Source organism: Micropterus salmoides, unplaced genomic scaffold (assembly GCF_014851395.1).
Source record: "Micropterus salmoides isolate LMB-PRFRI ecotype aquatic unplaced genomic scaffold, ASM1485139v1 Ms_hic_scaffold_22, whole genome shotgun sequence".
Lineage (NCBI taxonomy): Eukaryota > Metazoa > Chordata > Actinopteri > Centrarchiformes > Centrarchidae > Micropterus > Micropterus salmoides.
In genome coordinates, this window is record NW_024041373.1 from 6,290,364 (window position 1) to 6,315,167 (window position 24,804).

Genomic DNA, 24,804 nt, shown 5'->3' on the forward strand with positions numbered 1-24,804 from the left:
ACAATCTGATCAGCATGAGACAGCGGACAGACACAGTTAGCTGGTGCACGTCATGGAGGATTTAGCAGCTAAAGAGCCAGATATATCTCACAGAATGGCTTAGTTTCTGCCAGTAAAACTATAAAGTACTTACAAAGTAAGTAAAATTACATCCATCAAGTATTATAATTATGGTTCACTAAAAGAAACATATGATAGTTTTGTTCAAACAATCTGAAAGCGCTGCTGTAGGCAAACATTTTATTCAAATGACATGGAAATATGTCAGAGAGACATAAATTGTCTCTGGAATGAATCAGAGAAATTCTCTCTCAATTCAATCTAGCTTTATTAGCATGAATGTAAAAAAACAATATTGCCAAAGCTACAAATAAATTACAAATTAACAATTCATTTTATTCAGTTCATTAAATAAAGTAAAAGTGTGTGTTCAAAAGTTTTCTCCCAGTAAATGGGGGAGTTTCTGTGTGTCTGATCTAAATTTGAATTTGGAGCATATTTGGGAAATGTTTGCATGAGGTTAGAAAGTGCAGCTCTGTCTCTACCTGTCCTCTGTCACACTGGGAACAGAGTCTCTCCTCTTCTGGCAGCCAGCTCTGTCTGTGGCGACCCTTTTCTATGGCCAGGCTGTGTTCACTCAGTCTGTACAGGTGCTGGTCATATTATTAGAATATCATCAAAAAGTTTGATTTATTTCAGTAATTCCATTCAAAAAGTGAAACTTGTATAATGTATACATTCATTACACACAGACTGATATATTTCAAATGTTTCATTTAATTGTGATGATTAAAACTGACAACTAATGAAAATCCCAAATTCAGTATCTCTGAAAATTAGAATATTACTTAAGACCAATACAAAAAAAGGATTTGTAGAAATGTTGGCCAACTGAAAAGTATGAACATGAAAAGTATGAGCATGTACAGCACTCAATACTTAGTTGGGGCTCCTTTTGCCTGAATTACTGCAGCAATGCGGCGTGGCATGGAGTCCATCAGTCTGTGGCACTGCTCAGGTGTTATGAGAGTCCAGGTTGCTCTGATAGTGGCCTTCAGCTCTTCTGCATTGTTGGGTCTGGCGTATCTCATCTTCCTCTTCACAATACCCCATAGATTTTCTATAGGGTTAAGGTCAGGCGAGTTTGCTGGCCAATTAAGAACAGGGATACCATGGTCCTTAAACCAGGTACTGGTAGCTTTGGCACTGTGTGCAGGTGCCAAGTCCTGTTGGAAAATGAAATCTGCATCTCCATAAAGTTGGTCAGCAGCAGGAAGCATGAAGTGCTCTAAAACTTCCTGGTAGACGGCTGTGTTGACCTTGGACCTCAGAAAACACAGTGGACCAACACCAGCAGATGGCATGGCACCCCAAACCATCACTGACTGTGGAAACTTTACACTGGACTTCAAGCAACGTGGATTCTGTGCCTCTCCTCTCTTCCTCCAGACTCTGGGACCTTGATTTCCAAAGGAAATGCAAAATTTACTTTCATCAGAGAACATAACTTTGGACCACTCAGCAGCAGTCCCGTCCTTTTTGTCTTTAGCCCAGGCGAGACGCTTCTGACGCTGTGTCTTGTTCAAGAGTGGCTTGACACAAGGAATTCGACAGCTTTAACCCATGTCTTGCATTCGTCTGTGCGTGGTGGTTCTTGAAGCACTGACTCCAGCTGCAGTCCACTCTTTGTGAATCTCCCCCACATTTTTGAATGGGTTTTGTTTCACAATCCTCTCCAGGGTGCGGTTATCCCTATTGCTTGTACACTTTTTTCTACCACATCTTTTCCTTCCCTTCGCCTCTCTATTAATGTGCTTGGACACAGAACTCTGTGAACAGCCAGCCTCTTTAGCAATGACCTTTTGTGTCTTGCCCTCCTTGTGCAATGGTCATCTTTTGGACAGCTGTCAAGTCGGCAGTCTTCCCCATGACTGTGTAGCCTACAGAACTAGACTGAGAGACCATTTAAAGGCCTTTGCAGGTGTTTTGAGTTAATTATCTGATTAGAGTGTGGCACCAGGTGTCTGCAATATTGAACATTTTCACAATATTCTTATTTTCTGAGATACTGATTTTGGGGTTTTCATTAGTTGTCAGTTATAATCATCAAAAATTAAAAGGAATGAACACTTGAAATATATCAGTCTGTGTGGAATGAATATATACATTATACAAGTTTCACTTTTTGAATGGAATTACTGAAATAAATCAACTTTTTGATGATATTCTAATTATATGACCAGCACCTGTATATTGTCAGCAGCAGTGTTGTCAGCAATTACAAGTTACAACAACAAAACTCTCTCCCAATTAAAAAAAACTCCTCTCTGTCTCTCTGTCTCTCTCTCTCTCTCTCTCTCTCTCTCTCTCTCTCCCTTCCACTAATGAAACCCTTTTCTCATGCTAAATTCCCATGCTAACAAAGCTGGCTCTCTTGGGATACATACATCAGGTCTACATGACTGATTCCTGAGCGAGGCTGGAGATAAAATTCATGTCGAGCGAGTCTTAACACACCATTACATGGCTGAATCCCTGCTCCTTTGGAGACATGAGAAAGCCTGATTATTTCCAGGTTTGCCTATTTTTAGATAAGCAAATTTAAGAAGTAGAGAGATTGGGGTCAAAGTGCACATACTTGCTTGCAGTCTGGAATTCCAACATAATTTTTTCCATTACCCAGAGTGCAGAAGGAGGGGCTTCTGCGTCTGCGTAGAACTTCTTTATCAGCAGCCCACACACACACACACACACACACACACACACACACACACACTTCACCTTATGTTCCCCCTGAGGGATATCCTGCCTAGAGCTAATGGTGTAGTATTTATTTACCCTCATGGAACACATTACCTGAGTTGTTATCTGTTTGCACACAGACCTTTATTTGTCTTATAAATTTGAGGGCCATTTCCACTTGCTCTTCCTTCAAGCCATTTGATTAGTATTTAAATGAGAATTGATAGTTTATCAGAAATATAGTTTTGAGGGAATAGTTCGTTGGATGAGAAGATCAATAATACTCTTATGTCTGTGCAGTTACAATGATGCTAGAGCCAGGAGATGGTTAGCTTAGCTTACAATTAGGCTGGAAGCAGGTTGCTAGACTGGCACTGCCCAAAAGGTAAAATGAATCCCCCCTAAAGCATTAGCACCTCTAAAGCTCACTAATTAACACATAGACAAAAATGATGAGCTTTACTTCTACATCTCACATGTACTGATTTACAGGATGTTTTTTTGACTCTGCCTAACACCGGAGAACCAGCGGATTATAATGCGGCAGTCGCAACACTGACTGCCTACTTAGTACCACGTGTGAACACCGCATTCACATGCCAAGTTTTCTACCAGACAATACAGAAACTGGGGTAAACTATGCAGCCCTTTGTAATAAGATTACAACAGGCTGCTAGACACCATGCATTTAATGCTGACATTGATAATCAAATAAGAGATACAGTGCTAAGCAGATACATGTTGGATTTTATACGGAAAAAGTTGTTTGAGGAACCCATGATGATTTTGGCACGCTCTCTGGAGATAGCAGCACAGTGGGAGAGAGGGGAGACACAGATGGCAGCAATAAAAGTGAGCGACAACAGCAGCGCTGTACATGAAGAAAGGATATTTCCAGAGAAAGAAACCAAAATCTTGTAGGGATGGAAAAGAAAAATCTGACAATGTGATGTTTAGATGTGGTCATGGAGTTCACTTCACCAAGGACCCAGCCAACCCTGTGAGTGGACTTGCATGTGGATCTAGTCATGCTAAGCGATTCAGGTTCATCAAGTAACGTGGATGAGGACACATGGGAAATGCTCAAATGCCCAGTAAAGGGTGTGTTCAAATGCCTAATAGGGATAGGAAAACATTAGAGTTCACAGTAAAACATGGACATAGATATGCCACTGCTAAATGCAGATATTTGTCATTTCAATATGGACAAGCTAATATTCATGGGCATACTGTTCTTACAAAAGATTTGGGCATAACACAGAGCCGTACCTCAGGAGTGGTGGCCAGAATGGATAGGACTGCAAAGAAACATGAGAAATCATGTCATAGATGCCAGATAGTGGCATGACCTGATGTACCTAAACAATATCACCTATGGCACTACCAGATGGGTTGTGGCAAGATGGCACAGCTGAATTACTGGGCCAACTCCCAACAGGACATTCTATATTGGTGGTTATAGACTACTAACATCCAAAACCACAAGTACGAAATTGACAATGTGATCAAGAGTCTAGATAACATTTTCAGTCAGATCTGATTGTGGTCAAACATTCTGCGGGGTCAACAGAATACTACATGTGAAAACTGGGAACAAGCCAATGGTGAAATGGAGAGGCAACGTACTTTACTGATTAAAAAAAGACAAGCATTGCACAATCTGAAGGACTACACTGGAAGAAGGAACTCCGTAAGTACGTCACAACCTACAAGTCTATCATTCACTCAACCACAGGAAAGACCTGCTCTTCAAAAGAAAAAATGTCTGGAAAGCTTCCAGACATAATGACACCACAAAGAGATCTGGAGACAAAGATACACAGATGTTAAACAAAAGAGGAAGTCAAACATCTACACAGACAACAAAAACAGAAAAAAAATGTGACTTTCGGCAATCAGGTTCTGGTAAAACAAGACAAGATGGACAAGTTTTCCACTACATTGTACAAGACCCCACACAAGATAATCTGTAAGGACAGTAACAATGTGGTTGTCAAATCACCAAGTGGAGCTACATACTCCTGGAGCACTACATTTGTCAATAAGTACTATACTGAGGACAATGCTCCACAATCAACTAACAAAACACGTGTGCAAGCGACCAGCACAGAGACTCACAATGACATCATATCCAAGCCTCTCACAAGTATGACAGACTCCAAAGGCAGATCAAACTGCAACAGAGGCTAACAGACTTTGTCATTGAAAAAAACAACACTTAAAGTAAAACAGCCTTCCAATGCTAAGGACGATGACACCTTGAAAACGGAGAAGATGTCTGTTTCAGAAATCTAGCAATGGATGTAAAAGAGAGAAAGAAGAGAGGAAGAATATTTATGCTTTGCAGGTCAGATCATCTTTCACTAAAGCAGGATACATGCTGGTAAAAAGAACAAAAGTGATGGTCTGGAGAAATAAGTTATATACCCTAGTTAATATCAACTAATTTAACCAGCGGTGGGCGCTGGATATTTACCATTTACTGTAAACATGAGAGTGGTATTAATATTCTCATCTCTCTGTTCCTTTACAATCCTCTGTCAGAACTACTCCACAAAACATGAATGGTTTGCAAACAGTTCTGAAACAGGAGTTAAGTTCATTAGCTCAGAAGGATTTTTCCCCCCACTTCAATAAAACTCTTTATTGAATAAAATTATGTACAATTCCTAGATAACATACCAGAGGGGAGTAGACAGACCAGTACGGAGTAGAAATAGAAAGAAGCTTAGGATACTATTGTGACTGACTAATACTAGCATGTCCCTGCCGGCTAGTGTGTCAGCTGTTAGCTGGCTATAGTGGTTCTGCTAGTAGTCTCTATGTCAACATGCTTCTAAAACCGAAGAGGATCAATTTCACTGTGTAGCACTATTCAGCTAAAGATTAGGTTAATTTGTTGTTTCATGCTGGGCTTGCTGAGCTCTACTTGCGAGGCACCAACTTAATTTTCCTCCCCTTGCGCCTCTTTCTTCCTCATCCTCCGTTTCTCATTTTCTTCCCTCCTCTACTGCCTATTAAGGACACTGCCAATGTTTTTTTAAGCTTTGTCTTCTTTTGGACTCCTCCTGAGAAAAACTATTAACTCTCAGTCATCCAGACCCAGCATGATGTATCGTAAGCACATACGGCAACAAAATATTAACTTTATGATATACATTAGAATGTTACAGTACAGTGTTACAGTATGGTCCTTAATTTACTGTGACAGTGGTGAGTTTAACCTTTAAAAAAATGTATTACCTAGTTTGGATTGTTTTGAAGGCCAGTCAGATCTGTGCATGCACACACAGACGGAACAGAACTGGCAAAGATTTCTTCCCTTTGAATTTTATCATTATCAACATACACTGAAGCAAACACAATCACGACATGGGAGTCACAAAGACACGCATCTACCCCCCCCCACACACACACACGCACGCACACACACGCACGCACACACATACAAACACTCTCTCCGATGCCAGACACAGCTGTGACCGTTCTCATTTTGGCGATAATCTCTCAGCTGTCTTCAAAGACTCTTAGTGAGCCATGATCATTCCCCCCCCTTCCCAAACACACACACACACACACACACACACACACACACACACACACACAAAATGCATTCCCTAGCCCCCTTACCTTAAACATCACAACCCTCAAAAAGCAGTCTCTACCAATAGGGACCTCAATTTTTGTCCCCACAGTGACATAAGTCCCAATGGGTTGGCGTGCATTCACACACACACACACACATACACACACACACACACACACCCTTGATCCCTCTTGTCATCTCTGCACAGCTGGAAGATCACTGAATGTGTGACATTTGGTTCAATTCACACAAAATACAAAATAGTAACATTGAGAAGCCTAAAGATTAATTTAACTTAGTCAATAAAGTGAGCTCTCACTGATTCAGTTACCTCATCTGTCCTCTTGGAACAGGAGCTCACTGCGTTGTTATCCAGTGCAAGCCTGCCCTATGCGTTTGACCTCAAACTACCTTTGACTGGAGTAGGCTATTTATGGTCCTGGGCTCCCGCAAAATCATCAGGGGAGATCACACCATGCCGTGTGAAAAGCATATCTGTAATTAATAGATGATGGCAGAAAAGTAATGGTGTGTTTTTACCAGATGTTGGACATTTTTAAATTTAGGTTACTTTTGTTTCCCCAGCTCATTCATAAACCATGGGTCAGTAAACAGGTGAGCTAATGCTGTATTTGTCAACAAACAGGTTTTGTAAAGCCAGGAAAAGGCTGATGTAATCTCTTCTCATTCACAATAATTCATTACGCATGAGTTTGGCTATGTCTTTGAGCACCCTTGGCAAAATCCAGTCATTCACACAGATCTGGTTTCCAGTCTTGTATTATATAATGACTTTTCCAAGATCTTCCTGCCAAAACCTTAATAGGCCATTTTTTGATCACGCAATGGCAATTTTAGTCTAAATTCTGTTGTACAACATGTTAGGACATGTGCAGCTGTCTGCCAATGGCTGCGGATTGAGCCCAGGTACATACATACAGTAGATGAGTGTGATAGCTATCTGCTGTTAGGCATCCACTACATGATAGAGGTTATCAGGGGTGTGATGTGATCATGACGTATCAACAGTTAATAAAAAACACCACCTTCACCACCATGTAGTGTTAGACCCTACAGGTCTTCTGCAATTTTGTGCCATTTCACCCTTCACCAGGTTTCGCAAACAAAAGCAGTTATGGTTTATTTAAAGAAATGTGCAGTCCCATTGCAGTCTTGGCTCACAAGATTACATTACCCGCCCACTGTTAAAAGGCTGATGTTTAACATCTAGCAAGCTTAAGAGACCACAGTGCTAAAATACCAGTGAAGACTGCACAAGTATGCCCACATAGTCCTGTTTTGGTTGAATGTGTAAACAACAGATAGTTCGTCTCATTAATCTTATTATTTACAAGTGCAATGAAATGTGCAACTTGACAATATGATCTTGTGACATGAATGGGCTATGGAGTATGTCTCTACAGTACAGTATGTGTCATTTTTAAAGTGATATTTGTGTCCTAATCTGACCCAGAACAGGGTTCTCAGTCACTCTCCAGTGCATTTTCTTCTCCACATTGGACTATCTAAGAAAAGAAAAATACAAACAAAGAAAGAACAAAAAAATAAAAACCTAAACCAGTAAGAAAAACAGACCTGGCCTGTAAACCTATCGTACACCCTAGTTCCAGCTCGTTCATGGTTTGTGACTAGACATAGATTTCAAGCTAGAACTCCGGCAAATACCTCAGTAGTACTGAAAGGAACTTCATCTCTGCACACCCTAAAGTAAAAAAAGGAATCCATGAGTGGTTCTATGATGGTACCTTCTGGTGGTCTGTGACCTAAGCCAGTGGACTGCATGCAGTCTGTTTCTGCATAAAGCATGAACAAGCACATACCATGTGATATGGTATGTGTCAGATAAGAACCCTGCCTGTTGCAATGTCAAAACACATAAGGCATCAGTAGGATTCATGGACAAATATGCACTGATAAGGAAGCTGCATTGTTGTAAGTGATGTCTCTTAACCTTAAGGCTGTTTATTAAAAGTTCAAAAACCTTGCAATATTGCAAATATGCAAAACACCCCATCTATTCAAGCCACAAATATGTAAATTTCGAAAAAATGGAAATAGTTTACATAAACAAAAGCCTGTTATTTAATATTATAACAAACTCAAGTTGCAGTTGTGGTTACGGACAACAAGGGGTGGACAGACTGAAAAATATAACCACTCATCACCATGGGATAGTCCAGCTGTGTCCGATAATGGACGCCGTGACATCAGAGGCAGCGCTGTTGTGTTTACGGCGCGCTGGCCCTTTAAGACAGCCCGTGTTTCCATTGGCACGGTGACGTCAGAGCAGCGAAGGACTCCAGCCTATCCTCTCCAAACAGTGAAGGCAATGGTCCTGGCAGAGAGTCCTGCTTTCGGAGAGAGACTTTTACACTGCACCAAAGCTAGGGAGACACTCGTACCCGAAGAGAACCAGAGCCCTCGGGCACTCGTCGTGGAATAAAACGGAAACTTTTGCTATGGCTCTGAACGTGAAAAAGTAGCACGAGAAGCAGCACGCTAACCGCCGCCGCCGCCGCCGCCGCCGCCGCCAACGGACCTTCTACTGCAAAGCAACTCCTAGTAGATGCACGGCCACTGCTGAAAAAATATGCTCCAGCCGAGCCGCCTCAACCCCGGCTTCAGTCGCACATTTCCAGCCTTATAACCAGTTTCGTGAGACATTCGCCGCCTTCTGTTTGTTTGTCCCCCCCCCTCACCCCCCCCCCGCTGCTTACCTACAAAGTCCTCTGTACAAGTCTCCGACCCACCTGCGAGAGAGAATTATGGCAGGGAAGCTGACAGCAGCGCAAGGCACAGGAATACTGCTTGTGACAGCCAACGTTGGATCCCTGTTCGAGGATGTGAGTTTCTCCATTGATAAACGCGGTCTGTCTGGGCTGACTGTACACACCAGTGTTGTGTTTGCACTTGTTTATTTTTTTCCCTCCTTTCAATTGTCAACTCAGTCTTCGTGTTAGGCTAAATAACGTCTCAGCTGGTCACGACTCGTGTGTGCCAAGTCGCGTGCTGTAGCCCGAACACATACTCTCAGGCATAAACACACGGGCCTGTCATAACCATAAAGACACATGCTAGCTCCGTGCGTTAAGGGTACTGTTTTCTACACACGCGGTGACCCACTTCTTCTGTCTCTTCTGGATGAATGGCAATGTAAATATGTGACCGTTAATATAACTGCTGTAGTATTGCCATGATGACCGTGATTGTTATTTTCTGTGATCTTAGGGATATTAGGAACTTAGGTAATCAGGCAGGTTACCTTTGCAGAGCACACCCACCTTTTAGACTGATGTGAATCTGCTTGTGTGCATCATAGAAAGTAAAAACAAACTTATGTAAGTTAAATGATTTTTTGTCTTGTTTTGAGAAAGCACATTCCATACACTTTTAAAGGGTAATAGAAGTTTACTAGTATCTGTGGTTGTGGAAGCATTTTTTTAAATATATATTTAATGTATAGGAGTATATTTGTTTGTTCATTTGTTTTCCATCAATATACAGTGAGGCAGCCCATGTTGTACACCTCCCGAGTTGTTTTTTTTCATTCATGTCATTGCTGCCCTGCTGTATGTCGCTGAGCAAGAGGTAAGGTATTTCCTAGAGTGGACAGTGTCATGAATAACACCAATGCCAGCTGAGATTGCACACTCACCAACATCCTATTTGCATAATTATGAGAGCAAGCAGCATTCAAATATTCACTCTAGATAAAGCCACTTGCTTTCTTGGCTGAAGAAAGCAAGAGCATGCTCTGTGTGAAAGGTGTGTCAGCCTCCTAAGGAGTGTCTGTGCAGGTTGTTGAGTGGCTGTCATGGACTCTTGGCTGTTCCTATGTTAGGCTGTAGCTTTGTACCTGTACGCTTAATTATGGTGGAAAGTGTAACTGTTACGGTTAAAAGCTTCACGGTGAAACACTGTGTCACTTTCAGTGTTGTGTCAATAGAGTCCCCCTCTCCCTCCCTCCTTTCACCAGTGTGAAGAGCTGATCCCAAACATGAGGGAAGAGCTGTCTCCCTCACTGGAGTAAGCCTATAAATAGCCTGCTTCTCACAAGCAGCACACTTTGGGTGACTGTTGGATTTTTTTTCCCTACACCAGACTTCTAACAGACTGAGCCAAAATGCACATTAGAAATTCCTTCTATGAGTTGGTGTGCCGGTCATATAAGAGTCTATATATAATCTGCAGTGTGTTGGTACCCCTCATCTGTTGGCATAGATGAGTTGAATGAAGTCTCTGTGTACTGCCTTTAATGTTTTTTTTCACTGTTAGGCCTGTTGTAGATGAAACGATTCTGTGTTATAGCGGCATGACCCTGAAGATACACTATAAAATGCATCACATACTCTAAAGTTGGAGTTATGTTCCCAAATTTGATCTCTAGATGGAAAATTTGCTTTTTGAAACTTTCCTTTCCTCATTGCAACTCAAGTTACATGGCTGCAGGCTCCTATGTTTACAGCCATTAGAACGCTCTTAACAGCCTCAACATGCAGTTGCGGTGTGTTTGAACAAGTAGTGCCACTCTGCAAGTATAGATTAAAACCTCTTAATGTGAAATATATTCCTTGTTGATTGAAGGTGTAGGAGAAAGGGGTACCAAAGGTGAAGAGGACAGAATGACTGTGGACAGGTGGACGTTGGCTGTGTGCCATTTTGCCTCGGGAACTTGGGACCTTCGGGTTTGCAGTTTTCGGCTAAGGCACAGATCAAAATTAGTTTGTTCTCTACTTTCTGAAACTGGTCGTCTTGTGGAAATGTAGTTGGGGTAATTATAGTATTTGCGGAGGTATGGATGCATTGGCTCTAAAGCCAGACTTAGCAAGAAGTAGAAACTGCATATTCATTATTTCACAAATGAAAAGTGGAATTCATGGATAATAAAATATTCCTTTCATATTCAGTACACTTGGGTTTTGCTGCTACTGCCGTATGACCATTACCTTATGTTGGCTAATGTTAGCTAATTTTTAATAGATATTGCTGTGTAACTGACATTATGGAGTCAGTTTGCTGACTTTATGACTCTTCTCTACTTCTGCTAATGACTACGTTTGAGCATATACCATTATACTACAACCGCCATTTGTGACAGCACTGCTGGTTGTTAAGGAAAAGTTACATAGGCTAAATGTATTGCTCTATGTGAAATGGAGATAGCTCCACCATATAGGAACTGTGGAAATGACATACAACATCAGTCAAGAGCTGCTTCACTTTAAGTCATTTTTATTTATTTGTGCAGTTTAAGCTGAACAGAAATGGCAAAAACATATTTCCATGTATTTAAAAAACAAAGCAAGCAGGGTATTGAAAAATACTGCCCCATTGCTTGTTTGTCCCACTTCTAACTTTCTTTGCGTCAAGTGATCCCACAGAATAGTGCACAATAGCTAAAGTTGCTGTTAAGCAGTTTTAAGCATCTCACCACAAAAATACAGTGTCTCAGTTGGTGGATTCACAAAATGCAATGCAGCGACGTGGTTGTGCCGTAGGTGGCCCAACGGGAACAGAACCCACAACTCTGCCAGTCTTAGTGTCTGCATTAACTATTGTCACACAGCACTATTGTTCCGAAATGCTGTCTTACAGTTCAATGTCCAAGATTGCCTTATTCGTGCCTTGATGTTAAAACGGCTATTTTGCTGGTCAGCCGCATCGTGCTTGGATTCATCCCATTTGTATTTTCTCTGATTCCAGTTATCCGTTTTTGTTCAGACATCTAAAGCAAAACCCAGACAATCAACCTCAAGCGTAAGTCATTTTCCATTATTGTCTCTCTGAGCCATCCTCAGTGAATCTAATTATGACAGCAAACATTGGCTTCTCCCATGTTTAGAAGATTCATCAAGCGTTAACCATTATTTGCTTTTTGTTGAGTCTCACATGTTCACTTTGTGTTTCTAAGGTAAAGAACCCCCTCCAGCTCAAAGCTGGATTGTCTGTTTGCTACTTTAAATTTTCAATAAGATAACCAGACGCTCTAAAAACAGCAGGGTTCACGTTTAAAGGTAACTTAGTTAAATAGAGCAACAAGCGAGCAGCCACTGAAATGTACTGTTAAAAGACAACGAGACTTAAGCTGGAGACACACGGGATCTGTTGACGGATATCAAGTCAGTGGATCCTATTCATTTTCAAATATGAATCAAGAATCAAGCAATTGCACTATTGACCAACAAAAACCTGTTCTAAAGTCAATGGCACAGTATTTTCCTGCTATATAAAGGGTGCATTATTCAGATGGTAAGATGCTCCTGCAAAGGCAGGCTCTAGTTTCATCATAGTTAATAATGCATCACAGTGAGGATACAGATGTTTCATCAAGGAGACAAGCATATCTAACTCAGATCTGTCACTGTTAACAGAGTCTCTATAGTTATAGTAGTACGCACTTAACTGATAAACCACCGAACTGTAGAGTAACTTTAGGCTTCATGATGATGGCCTGTATTTCGCTCGTCCACATGAGCTGCCTCTCTCTCTCTGTGGCGAGTCTGTATCAAACTTTTTTATTTATTTATATTTTATTATGGTTTTTATGATGTGCCATTCTTCCACCATTTAAATAGCAATGCACCAGATTGCAGGCACACTTGGCTTTTCTTTGAAAGCTTATGGGAGATGACAATGAATTCATGTTATCCCCACAACACATAGGATTGATTGATTGATTTGCACCTTGTGCTTTACTTTGAGACTAGACTATGCACCGTTTAACTAGCAAGTGTGGAGATGGACACAACCTAAATGCATTTGCAACATCCAACTTTAGACCATGTTCTATAGATAATCTAAACAGGTTTGCGAGTGTTCAGAACGTGAATCACCAGACATAGTAGAGGATGACCCTGATCTGAAATCTTTCCCTCTTTCTGATTCTAATTAATTTATTGAACCATGTTGAGTATTGCTGATCTTTTGCTAGACAGGGCTTTTAGTTTTAAATCTTCAAGTGACAATGTTCAGACTCCATCACTTTCCTTTTTTTTAATTCAGACAACGAATGTTACATGTTGACCTCGTGCTGAAACAGTAACTTCTTATTAAATGAGTGCTCGATGATGATGCAGCTTTAACATACATTATCCTACATAATACATTAAGTCCCTCCAAGCCTTAGGATATCTCCTTCCCAGGCTCAGTTTTATTATCCGCTCCCATCCTGGAGACACAGTGTGAAGGCACTGCGGGAAGCCAATTAATGATTTTGCATTACTGGCAACATTTGTCAAGCCTGCTAATGGCTAAAGGGGAGTGATTAGTGAATACATGAATAAATAAGTTGTTGTTTCAGGAGATGCTTTAAAACATGGTGGTATCTTACAAATAAGTCAAACCATTGCATTTCTGTTGCACCAACCTGAAGCGCAGACGAAGCTGACGATGGAGTCGTTACATTAGTTAACTGTCACTCCTGTTCAGCTCTGGCTAGAATCTCGTGCTAGTATGTGGGCATGTTCCCATCAAACGTGTTTGGAGAGCTCTGGAGTGTTTTTCCTTTTAGCGTTGGTTTGTTTGAACAGGTGGACACCGTGCTGGCTGAAATTGGGTGTCACCAAATAACATGCATCATGACGCCTGAGGCGCAGGTTTTTCTTTTGAATGAGGATGGCAGAATAGTTCTTGAGTGAAGGTAATCTGCTGTACCAACAAACCAGTGACAGGATAATGCCTCCAGAATGGAAAGTTTGGAAATTGAAATTCCTGCTTGAAAAACCTAAATGCCCAAGTGCTGGATGCAAGCTACTGCCTGCAATTCATGTTTTCCTAACCTGACATGAACATCTGAGAAGCTATATTTCAGACAAGACTGTGATAATCATAATGATAATCAACTTTATTCTGCAGATATGTTCATCAGGTTTCACTTTCAAGGACCAATCCAGTTGATCTTCCACCACCCAAAACCTCCACCACCTCCTTAGCTTGCTTGCATTTGTGCAGTTTGAACCTAAATAAACCCAACAAAAACAGTATCAAAGTAAACTTTTCCGCTAGGGTTTGGTTCAGAGAAAACAAACTATAGGTGTGACTGGAGTGTCCTTGTACACAATGTGATCTCTGGTGGTGACTGAATTTGGCTTGCTGACAGTATCTGTGAGATCGTATCATGACATTTGGAGACTTTCCAGCTGGAAAGCTCAGTTGGATTAATCCAAATTATTAAAATCTGACAAACAGATGCCAACTTTCCAGCTAGCTTTTATTTATTTATTTTCTATTATTTTATTGTTGAGGATGTAAGGTGATTGTGAGGTGTTGCTCTACTTTCGACGGCTGTGTGGGTAGTCTCCTCTTTTCCTAGTGTCCGAGTGATGGCCCCTACATTCTCAAGAGCTCTCATTGCAGTAAACACTGGTTCCTGGCTGTGGTTTTCTTTTGATTATAGCCACTCAGTTTTTGATTACACACCTCTTGTTTGCCGAGCCAAGATGACCATATGAATAGCCCACCTTGTGGGTTTGGTCTTCAAACTTATTTTTCATCATGTCTCTCTTTTCCTCCCCCTCTTCCTGCCTCTGCTTCTCCCTCTCCTGTCCACTGACAGCTCATTAGCTCAGGCTATCACAGGCTGGACCCCACTGAGCTGGCATATTTACACCTGCAACAATAGAAAAAAGTCCTTCCTGACTTCAACCTGGAAGCTTTGCATAAACTGCTCCCAGTATTTTGTCTTCAATGACTGTGTGTGTGTGTGTGTGTGTGTGTGTGTGTGTGTGTGTGTGTGTGTGTGTGTGTGTGTGTGTGAGAAGTATTTTAGAGGTCTTTGTCAGTACCAGACACCAGAGAGAGATACTAGTATTTTCCTTGTAAACTGGAAACTATGTTTTGTCTTTGGTCACATGGCTGGTGGTAGTAAATTCCCAAACTCAATAACGTATTTTAGAATTCAGGATGAGTATTTATAGCATTGGCAATTGTAGTGCAAATGTGTGATACCAGACGTGGTGCGGTGTTGATAAGAGGTTAAAATGGAGGAAGCTAACAATGAGCAAATGGCTTTATTCTTAATATCGAGTCTTTACTTTGTGTCCAGCTCTCCATTGTTTCTCCAGATTTTTTAGCTCAAGTTTTATAAGGAGAAGCTGAACAGAAGAGACTGTGACTAAATAGTTCATCTGACAGCTTGATTTTGCGTTTCTTCCTCTGCCAAAGTCTGTTCCAGTGTGTTGCTGCAGGAGTGGAAAAGTTTATGAAAGAAAGATCAGATGATGCTATTTTGGTGTTCTCCCTGCTCTGCCCTCCTCCATCCTGTCATAACACGGAATTAGAAGTTCAAAAGGAAAAGATGTTGGAAAGAGCTGAGAGTTGCCACCAGCAGGCAACGAAAAGTAGAACCTATTCCTCACCAGTACGTAGCATCCCGCATTGTCAATTATATATGTAACAATTATAATGAATTATATATTTTTAATGTGCTGGTATTTTACAGTTGATATTACTGACGCTGTAGTCAACCAAAGAAAATCTTGGTCGACTGATGTTCTACCTACACTTCTACCAGCCGATGTGCCGATGAACAAAAAAGACATTTAATGGTAATTTGGGTATTTTTTAAACCTGGGCCCTATCTTCACATATTTTGGTGTTAAAATGACTAGTAGGTACAAAAAGCTTTGGAATCCATGCAATCTACTGCACGGATTCCAAAGTCGGCAGCCGTGAACCTGCTGCAGTGGCTGCAACGTATTACTTTAGGGTAATTGCAGCCGTCAAAATTACATCCTCAAAGAGCTTCTTTTTGCCACCGACAGGCTCAGACTGTCATGCCAAGTGTCTGACAACATCATGGAAAGGATCCCTACAAGTGACACCCCTTGTTTTGATGCAGTGTTTTGATGCAGAAGCCTCTCCATGACAATTCTCGCTCTGAAATCTCATGAGAGGCGAGTTGTTGCAGGAAGATGCCAGGCGGAAAAGCGAGTCAGAGTTGGAGAGAGGAGATTATTATTTTTTATTCATAATAAATGTTATTTGTGACAAAATATAGCCTATCACCCCCAAAACAATGAATTAAGAAGCAACTTGTCTGATCAATGACAATCTGGTCAGACAAGAGCATTTTGACCAACCAACCTACCAGGAGGTGTCATCCCTAGAAATTATTTTAATGTAATGTCTTATTTAAGTCTCGTATCATGGTAACACTGTTATGAGTTGTTATGCTCAAAAATATATTTTCGTTTGGTTATCACCACAAATAATTTTTTATTTCCTCAATATATCATTTTAATACTGATAAAAATATCCATGTTATTGAAGATGGTGAGAATATGGTTGATGCTAGAATAATTTATGGTATTGCAAAATGATCAGTGGTATCACAATATGTGTGTGAGATTGTAGTAGATGCTTTTATTTTAACCCCTGTAGCTAATAACAATGTGAGAATGTGGTTAGAATGTTGCAATCTCTTGTTTGTCAGTTAAAAAACAACACACAAAAAAGTGTAAGGTATATTTTGCATGTTGTAACCACAACAGAGTGAGAGAGAAGATGGTCTTCAAATCTTTAAGGAAAGCCCTGTAGCTGTAAGCTACTCTGCACAGATTCAAGCCTCTCACAACCACTCCTGTCACTAGGGGTAACAGCTGAGTGCCCTCTAGGATTATTATTTTTTTTTTCTGTTATGAGAGGTAAGCCCCGTTTGTCTTGCATCACTCTTCACACGGGCCAGTCGCTCTCATATGCCAGACTCACTGACTTGTTATAGCCTATCACTGTGACAGCTGCCAAGTTAGCTTCCACAAAATGGCATATAAAAAACTGACATTACATAAAGGAGGAGTAGCATACTGTCCTTTGATGTCACCACTTCCTTTACAAGCTACTTAGCAATGGCCATTTTGGGCCTTTTATATTTAGCATTCATCTGAATTAATTTGGGGAAACCACATCATTTAAATATTCAAAAGTCATTCCACAAAGTTGGAATTCTGGCCGTAGAAAAAGACAGTGTAATGGGAATATATCTCGTAAGAATGCATTCATTTCAATATAATCGTTGCAATCAGTAGATCCGTTAGGAGGGGCGCAAACTTTTCCTATTTGTCCAACTGTAGGTAACTCTCATAATCGAATTCACACCGGTGACCTATTTCAAGCTGTATTAACAGGGCTGACGGTTGAGCGAAACAAGTCCTAAATAAATGGTGCAACACAGATCCAGTTTTATTTAGCGTTCCTCTCTCAGAGTATAAACTTCTCCACAAGAGGAATGCTTTGCAGACCGTTATGAGACTGAGTTGGTGATAGAAATTTACGTAAATAAACTGTAAACTGTCTCTCCCATTGGCAACTGAGCTAACGAGATTCCTAACTGAAAGTTAGGAAGCTTTCTACCAAGGAAAGCCCTCTTTAGCAGCTCTTAATTGAATCAAATGATGTACAATCCTGAGGATATAATGCTAGGGGAGTAAACGGCAGAGAAAATAGAGAGAAGCTCTGAGAGCTGTTGTGACTGACTGGTGCTAACATCACACTTATCTGAGCTGTACCTCCTAGGTCCTGAGTCAGGTTACCATGCCCCCCCCGAACAGAGTCTGTTCAGGCCCACACCAGCAGAGGTGTGGAGATGATGGTGTTGCTGATGTGGAGAACAATCTGTCCCCCCGGCTGTACTGAGCTGTTGATGTTACCAAGCAAAATAAGCAGTCACTCACTGAACCAGCCAGGAGAGTTTATGGTGCGGGTCTCTCAGGGGAAATGACGCACTCACAGACGTCTATGTGAATATGGAGACACACATACACACCAACTCTCAGTAATAAATGAGACACGGAGACATGAGACAGTGGGTCGACACAGCCAACTTTTTCCAGGGTTCATTGACCCCGTGCAGGAGGATTTGACAATGTGAGTGCGAGCAGAACGAGACATTGAGTTGCCGGGCCCCATTGGACCCAGATAAGAAAATGGGATAAGGGTGGGAGTGTCGACGCAGAGAAAGGGAAGCTTGGGTTTACTCCAAGAGCCATAATTATCCAGGATGGGAAAGCCAGAGAGGGACACCACCCCCACTGATGAGGAAAGGAGTCATTCATAAGATTCCCTGAAGGGACAGCAGTGTAGGCTCAGTCCCCATGAAAATTCACAAACAGTAGTACAAGGAACTGGTGCCATGCGAGCTTAGCCAGTATCAGAATCAAGTTATTGTTTCTGCTTGTGTTTGGTCATGTTGTGATCCTGTCAGATACAGAGGGCATTTTTTTTGTCAGTTTTTATCTGAGTCACCTTGGCTCTTTTAGTGCAAGAGGTCAGAGTCACCTCTGGTGATTGTTGCACTAGCCATAGTAATTGACGAGGCTCATTAATGTCAGATGCAAATGACAGGAGACGTTTAATAGCTCCCAACTAATTAAGTGTATCATTTGATTCGTACTGCTTGCTGCCACTTTCTGTTGCCATCAAATTGTTGTGTGGTGCAAGTCTGACTTTCACAGACATTGACAACCACACAGTACCAAATGTTTCCGAGCCAACGTGTTTAATATGTAAGTTAATGTGGCATTTTAGCAAGGTGTACAAGCTGTAACTGGGTTATTCTAACCCGTGTACTGAATAGCATGTACTTTTGTCAGCACAAAAACAGGTTAGTTGAGTAACCGGGTTAAGTGCAGAATGCTCTGTGCTCATAAACATGCAGGGATGATTAGGTGGTAATATGTTAATGACACTAATGTCACCACAGTGTTACATTAGTGGAAGTTAGAGCCATGAGACTTCGGCAGCAGCCGTCTTCCATCTGCGCATGTATGCTAAATGTTGGTTGATGTGCAGAGAGGAGTTATCTGATGGAGGTTTCTGTGTCTCAGAACACACAACGTGGATTTCCCAAACTATACCTGCATGTCCAGACATGCCTGTCTGTTAAAGGGACTGTAAGTGATTGTAACCAAATACACTTTTTATCAGTGAATATTTCCTCACGGCTTGCTAGCTCTCTGTTTTTCCTACACAGCCCTGGCTCTTTAAATGGAAACAAAGCAGTGTGGGCCTTGCCTAAAACATTGTTCCAGTCAATCAGCAACATTGTACAATCCTGTGCACAAAGCTTAGTACTTACTCTCACTCACACTTACTCTCACTTTAAGTCATTCATTGTGTTTGAGGATGTAAGTTGTGTTTTTAGTCAATGTTGAGTGTATCTTTTGGTATTTTCCAATCATATGTATAATTGATTTTGCTTGCATTAGACAAAGCGTGTCAGTCTTTCTTTCTGTTCCTCGTAAAGATACTGGTTAAGATATTATATTGTCTTAAAATAACAGTTTCTGGTTTGAGCACTTTAGTTCTTAGGTCTTCAGCATGCATTAAATTCAAGCTCAACCTTAGAGGGCCAGTTAATCCAAATCCCAAACAATATCACATGACTGTTTGAACTAGCTATACGTATAGCTTTGTTTTGGTTTTGAGATGGCTTTGTCTGAGTTATCTGCTGCCACTGCAGTACAGTGAAGATGAATTGAATTTTGCCTACGCACGTTGAACTTTCAAAGTCTGATAGTTAAAACCTCATGACAAAAAACGAGAAGGTCGATGCTTAGGTGCAACAAGGCCAAAAGCATCAAGTATAAAGAAAGGAAGGCTCTGCACTCCTAGGTCCAATGCAAGTATTTAAACTAAAGCCAATCTTTCTGTCAGGGCAGAAAGCCTTCAGGGCAACAGTCTGACAAAGTGTGTGTATGATTTTAAAAATGTTTTGATGGCAAGCACATGCTCGCTGTCTTAAATATCTATTCTATTTCAGGTTAGATACTATACTGTATAAAGAAATGAGAGAACTTTACTAAGGCTGAAATCAACATTTCTGATACCAGCACATGAGGATTTGAGTGAAAACCCTCATAACTCCTCTGTCCTTGATAGGACGGAGGGGTCTGTCCATGTACGATGAGAATTGTGACCTTTTTCTTCTGCTCACATATTGATGTGGTTGGAAAGTTCACAGCTTCTTGCATACTTCTCACTATGTTATCAAACTCTGGCTGAAGCAGACCATGTGGGCTTTGTTACAACTACATAACAAGACGGTTTCTTTGTAGACATGTTTTGGATTATCTCCTAGAAGTAGATAATTTTGTATAGTTTGCAGAAAGAGGTTTATGTTTTTATGATTTTAATGGTGTGTCATGAAACTGTTGGTATTTATACCTGGAAAAGTTTGTGTGCAGTACTTAGCTTGCGTCAGTGCTGTTTATCAAAGGAATTTGGCTCATCTTGTAAACCCAAAGTGTGTGTTTTTAAGAACTCTCTGAGCAACAGCAGGCCTTCTGTCCACTTATGTTTTCATCCACATCCACTTCACTTACATATGATCTCTTGTGGTGATGTCAGTTTTACACCTTACACTGCGTTTGTGGTAGTCACATGCTCACATGAACATGTGCACATGCTTTTCTCTCTGTTCTGCTGTTCTCTAAGCAACTGAGTCTGCTGGGGAGACGCACAAACTGAATGATTACAGAAGTGTACAGACCTCTTTTATCTCCATAGAAGCCAAACTTCTGAAATAAAGTAGCCATGACTTGTATCCTGCCTGTGCTTTTGTAGATGCAGACGGGTTTTAAAAAGGGAAGCAACTTCCAGTGTTGGTCGCGGACATCACATGTCTTTCCATTGGATTAATGGAAGTTACAGCTTTGCAGACTGGATTTCCTCTGACTTTTAAGGATATTATTACAGGCTCAGCAGCACTTCACTTTCAATTCATGTATTTCAGAAATGACATTATCATGTTAAACAGGAGGAATTGTTAGACGGTGTTCACTAAACTGCATATTTTTTCACAGCTTGAACTGCGCTGTATTAAAAGCAAACCTCCAGCCATTGTTGACTTTATTAAGGGAAGGTCCAGAATTAAGGTTTACCACAATGATTCCAAGGGTCACTGTTTTTGAAACAATATCATTTTAATGTGTCAGTTATCTGTGACCTTTGTTGTGTTAAAATCTCTGTCTGCAATGAAATCAAGTCAAACAGTGGCTGTTGCCTTGTGTGCTAACACCAGAGATAACTAAACTGTGAAGTTGTTGTGTTGTAGCTACAGTTGGGCTGTAGACTTTTACAGAAAGTGCTGTGAAAGATTGTTGTTCTATTCAGTGGATTCATGAGCCACTAATAGTTGCAGAAAGAGTATAGAGAACACCAGAATTAGCTGTCCATACCTTTTAACTGACCCTTTAGCATTTTATTATTTAGGGTTAGATATTGAGAACCAGTTCTAAAATGGAGCATGTACTAAATGTATAAGATTAAATTCTTAACTAGAAGCTTTTTGTTTTTCAACATTTTGAGAAATATTTGTATTGGCTTTTTTTCAGGCTTTTTTTCCCAGAAAATTGATACTATTATGTGACCAAATCTGTGACTACAACCACAGGACCGTACTCTTAGCTTAATATAAAGGCTGGGAACAGGAGGAAAGAGCTAGCCTGGCTCTCAAAGGTAAAAACAATCTGTCTACCAGCAACTCTAAGGCCTTGTTCAGACCGACTTTAACTCTGCATAAAGAATGGGGCCAGTCCAGAGACTCAGCAGGAGTGCCAACACTGAGGCAACGTTGTCTGCCAAAAAAGTTGAACCAGGCTCAACTTTTGCCACAATGCAGTCGTCTGGCAAGGCGCTGTGTTGGCCAATCGCATATGATACGTAGCAGCTCTGTAGCTTTTTTTATTATAAACCATTGTGCAGTGTTTAGGTGTCTGATATGCCATCAAATGAATGGATCTATTACTCAAACGGAGTATTTCATTGTCTCACTGGTCCCTGAAGCAAGACGGACCCCATCACATACATCACCTTATATTTAGAAATGCCAGAGCAGAGGTGAAATTGCTTTTTAAAACCGACTGATGGTTTGAACCAACTGACATTACCTTACTTCTGAATTACTGTGAGCCGATTTCACACTCTCTCTTTGCCTTTGCCTTTTATCAGAATCCTCAAAATCCTCAAAATCCTCATTTTAATTCTGTGGCTGTCCTTGCATAGCCACATCTTACAAAGAAGGGTCTGCTCACAGGGCATATGATGAGAGTCACATGTCAGGTCCTCCTCTACAAAGTCTGAGACATGCTGTGATGGATTAGGCGCTGTAGTCTCTCATGATATCCAGATTCTTTGCATCCTCTGTGTTATTATGCTAGTTTATTATTCCAGAGAAAACAGAGTTCTCCAGTTGGGTTGCACTTGTTCTCCCTCTCACTCCCTTTATCCCCCGCAGAGACAACCACTCACCAGTTCCCTTTATCTTTTTCCCATACAGACTCAGCTGCACATTCCCAGCAGGACGGCTGTTTATTTAACCCTAAGCCTTTGATGGAGAGTGCTTATTGTCTCTGGTCCACATACACGTCGGTGGTTGAATATTTCCCAGTTAAGGCCATTGTTTTTTTTCCACAGTGGCCCCTGTCTGAAATAGTACTTGTCTGGCCAAGTCATTAAGCAGGTCCTCGTACTGACTATGACTATACTTTTCCTCTAGCTTCTTGCTCTTTCAAGTTTCCTGCTCTGGAGTCAGCATGTTGTTAGTCAGAGCACCTGGATGGTATTACTGTATGCTGTGCTTCTATAAATATCGGGTATGATTTGGTCACCAACATACCTCTTTGATGAATTAAAAAGCGAGGACATGCATCAGTCAGAGTGTTACATTGCTCAAAAGTAAATCTTCCATCACTCAGAACTACGTCTGGTTTCTCTCAACATCTTGCTAAGCCATAATGGCAAAACTCCCTCCCAATGAACATCAGTATTTGACCGTTTGACACCCTCTGGTTCCCATTTAAGGCAAGCAGATCTCTGATAGAGTAATACATAACACACACACACACTTAATATACACTCACTGCTGGCTCTCCATCACTACTGAAATAGCTTGATAGCTCCTGTTATTTGTCACATGGCACTCCAAAGAGTTTCAGCTTTGCATTTATTATACTTGAGAAATCATAGTGTGGAATACTGACTGTAGATGTGTACTGCGTATATCCAGCACATGGAAATGTTAGTTTTGTGCTTATTGCTGGTCATTTCTCGTGCTGCATCCAGAATGCTCGTGTTGTTTTCTTCCCTCAGATGCAAATAGAGGGCCAGCTGCATGGGGTGTGGTGGTGGTGGTGGTGGTGGTGGTGGGGGGGGGTGGTATTGAGTGTTACTCCTCACCAAGCTGCTGTGGTGTGTTTGGCGCCTGCTTTAATTACTGCATCATTAGTCCTCCTACTCTCAGCCTCGCTTCTGGAGAAAATGTAGGTCCAGAACTGTTGAGTACCTTGAATGTATTTTTTTTTCAACACACTCAACGTAAACAAGTTTACCATAGCTAAAAACAATTGAAACACCTTAGCACTGAACTGTGACAATCTGTCTTCCTCTGTCTTTGCACCAGCAGGTACCAAATCTGCTACATGCTCCATGCATTCACAGGGCCAGCTGCACAGGGGGGTGGTATAAGGCATACATAACGCGTGCACACACACACACAGGCACACACACAGGCACACACACAGGCACACACACAGGCACACACACAGGCACACACACAGGCACACGCGTGCGCACAGGACAATGCAAGCCTACAGCATTTTTATGTTTTCTTTATCAATAACATACACATTACTTACAAATTTTAGCATTACAAATAAACAAATAATAAATAGTTAATGTAATAATATATAATAGTTATATATAATAATAGTTACTGGCAATGAGTGACCAATCATATAGCACTGTTATCACATGAAATGACATTATTTAGTATTTAATACTTATAAATGCTTCTTCACTCTTCATTACAACTGATGCTGCAGAAAGCTCTGGAAGAAATCTCCTAAGTTTTGTCAGGTTTCTGAGGTCAAGAATGAATCTTTAAGCTAGGTACGTGCACGGTACATTCACGGTTTTGAACAGATGTATAAACAGATTCAAAACCTCTTCTTCCTCATTTCCTTCTTTAACACCCCTAATCTTGCTGTAAACATTGCCCCTTGCTGTGCGCTTGCTGTCATAGACCATGTAATTAGCCTAAGGCATAATCTTAAGTCTAAATCAGGACTGTGAAACTGAAGCAAACTTTTGTTTCATTATCTACACCTGTGCGTTTTATATTATAACATGTCAAAATGTCTTCAGTGAAAAAAGCCTATGGAATCAAAGTGTTTTTTGATAATTTTTTTAAATAACAGTGTGAGACAACAAAAATTCAATATCAGAATGAACAAAACAAAGGAATTTGATTTTTATGTTATGCCACAAATGTTTAAAAAAAAAAAAAAATAATAATGGCACCAGAAGTTGAGAGAGAACATTGTGTTTATTACAGTAACAAATCTAAGCTTGAAAGCTGGGTTAGTTGCAGCTCTCTTGTCGACTGTGCTGATGTGATGTGAGTTGTTGGGTGGGAGTATGACCACTCCCTGCTGATTTCCCCTTTGTTTTGAAATTGTAAC

At 40.9% G+C, this 24,804-nt stretch overlaps 1 protein-coding gene across 2 annotated transcripts in view; it reads left to right on the forward strand.

Annotated features, from left to right (window-relative positions):
* The first annotated feature begins 8,652 nt into the window (after window positions 1–8,652).
* LOC119917210 (inositol polyphosphate-5-phosphatase A) overlaps window positions 8,653–24,804 on the forward strand; it is a 145,944-nt gene continuing 129,792 nt past the window's right edge. Inside the window, exon 1 of one of the 2 annotated variants that reach the window (XM_038737408.1) lies at window positions 8,653–9,192. In XM_038737408.1, coding sequence (XP_038593336.1) covers window positions 9,115–9,192 — 78 coding nt within the window. In that variant the 5' untranslated portion in view covers window positions 8,653–9,114. The remainder of the gene's footprint in view (window positions 9,193–24,804) is intronic. The other variant, XM_038737409.1, reaches the window with a different exon arrangement.